Here is a 1,599-nt window from a genome sequence, read left to right as displayed (position 1 = left end):
AGTTTAAAGGCAACGCACGCATTTTAGCAGTGCAAACTAAATTGCAGATATTGTTTGCAAACTGTCTGCCACTGTAAAAGGTGACTCAGTTAAGGTTATTACAGCCAAACTGCTGAACCTTCAACAGACGGCTAATCAGTATACCCAAGAGGTAGAAAAACTGACAAAGTCTCTAGGGGAGTGCATTCATAAACGATGGACTTTTATTGGAGCTAGCCACCAAATATAGCACTCAGCATGGTGTGAAATCAATGATAAAGTATTGTTCCATTGGCTGGCCAATTCAACAATATGAATGGGGCCATTTCCAAGTTCGTCAATAGTTGCACTGATGCAACTGGACGAACTTATACAATTGTATATTACAAAAACCAGAAAATAGACAGATATCGCGGAGGCTTTTGCCCATGCTAGTGGAGGCAGACGTTTAAATTGCAAACAGAGAGCCAGAGGTGGTAACACCTATTGCGGTGTAAATAACTATAGCGGTGGTTGGAACTACCATAATGGCTATCGAGGAAATAGTAATAATGGCAGAAATAACAATATACAAGTTGCACAAGGTTACCCGGCAAACCGGCCAGACCCTCTAAGTGTTTTATATTTAATTTTGGAATAGTTAATGGGTGTATTCGGTAAAAGTCATTTTGGTAAAACTTTTAAGACAGTTACAATTTCTCATTTGGGCACTTTAAGTAGAAATGCATATTCTAGCTGGAAATATTAATGCGAATGTATGTATGTATGTTACTTATTATGATTACATCGATGTGATTTTATTCAATTTTTGAACGAGAAAAGCAAACGAAACAATTATATGGACGCAAAATACAAAACGCGGCGCCAGAAAGTTAGACAACAATAAAAATGAGCATAGCCAATTTAAAAGTAGGTGTGAATGTTGTTATGTATGTATGTATGTATGTCATGTTTCAAGCGCTTTATGTAATAAATGTAAATATTTAAATATGCGGTGGCTATATGTTAAACCAGACCACCAGAAGCCACCGGATGAGTAACCACCAGGAGGCACTCGACCACGAGATGGTTCGCTGGCATTCGTCGACTTGTTGTCACTGCCGTTGTCTTTGTTCTGTTGACTGGGCGGCTTGGATTTGACCTCTTCCTTTTGGATGTTAATATCTTCTCGCAACTTTTCCACCACTTTGTTGGGGTCAGTGGAGCCCATGCAGGCATTCAAATTAGAAGAATTCTGTTGATTGTATTTGGGACGTGGTGCATTCACTGCGACTTCGCGCTCAGAGAATATATTTGTATGTCCACCGCCAGGTGGTTTCAGTACACGACTGACTGTTTCAATCCAGTGAATCCCAAGATTCGCACTATCGATTTTAAAAGAACAATCGGATAGTTTTGATGATGTGAATCGCAGCATAGTCACTAAAATCAGCGGAGTTGGAGAAGGTTTTACCAACTCGGTTGGATTAGCTTTCGTCGACTTAAGCGGAGTTCAGCGATACCCATGACAGCCTACAGGCAGCCCTGCAGATGTCCCTTCCCATTAAGCCAATCCATATTGAGGAGATACCCGAAGTAATCAAGAACCCACCAAAAAACAAGTAAAAAAGCTAAAGTCGG

General features: G+C 40.3%; 1 protein-coding gene across 1 annotated transcript; it reads right to left on the bottom strand.

Moving 5' to 3' along the window:
- Positions 1-925: 925 nt before the first annotated feature.
- Positions 926-1,396, bottom strand: LOC115628150. Its single transcript, XM_030524124.1, has one exon. It carries the CDS (start codon positions 1,394-1,396, stop codon positions 926-928), a length of 471 nt encoding a protein of 156 aa, XP_030379984.1.
- Between the last annotated feature and the right edge of the window lie 203 nt (positions 1,397-1,599).

The sequence above is a fragment of the Scaptodrosophila lebanonensis genome, unplaced genomic scaffold (assembly GCF_003285725.1).
Source record: "Scaptodrosophila lebanonensis strain 11010-0011.00,11010-0021.00 unplaced genomic scaffold, SlebRS2 tig00000110-arrow-arrow-pilon, whole genome shotgun sequence".
In the NCBI taxonomy this organism is placed as follows: Eukaryota; Metazoa; Arthropoda; class Insecta; order Diptera; family Drosophilidae; genus Scaptodrosophila; species Scaptodrosophila lebanonensis.
Note: the sequence above shows the minus strand (reverse complement) of the source record. Positions and strands in the feature narration are given on the sequence as shown.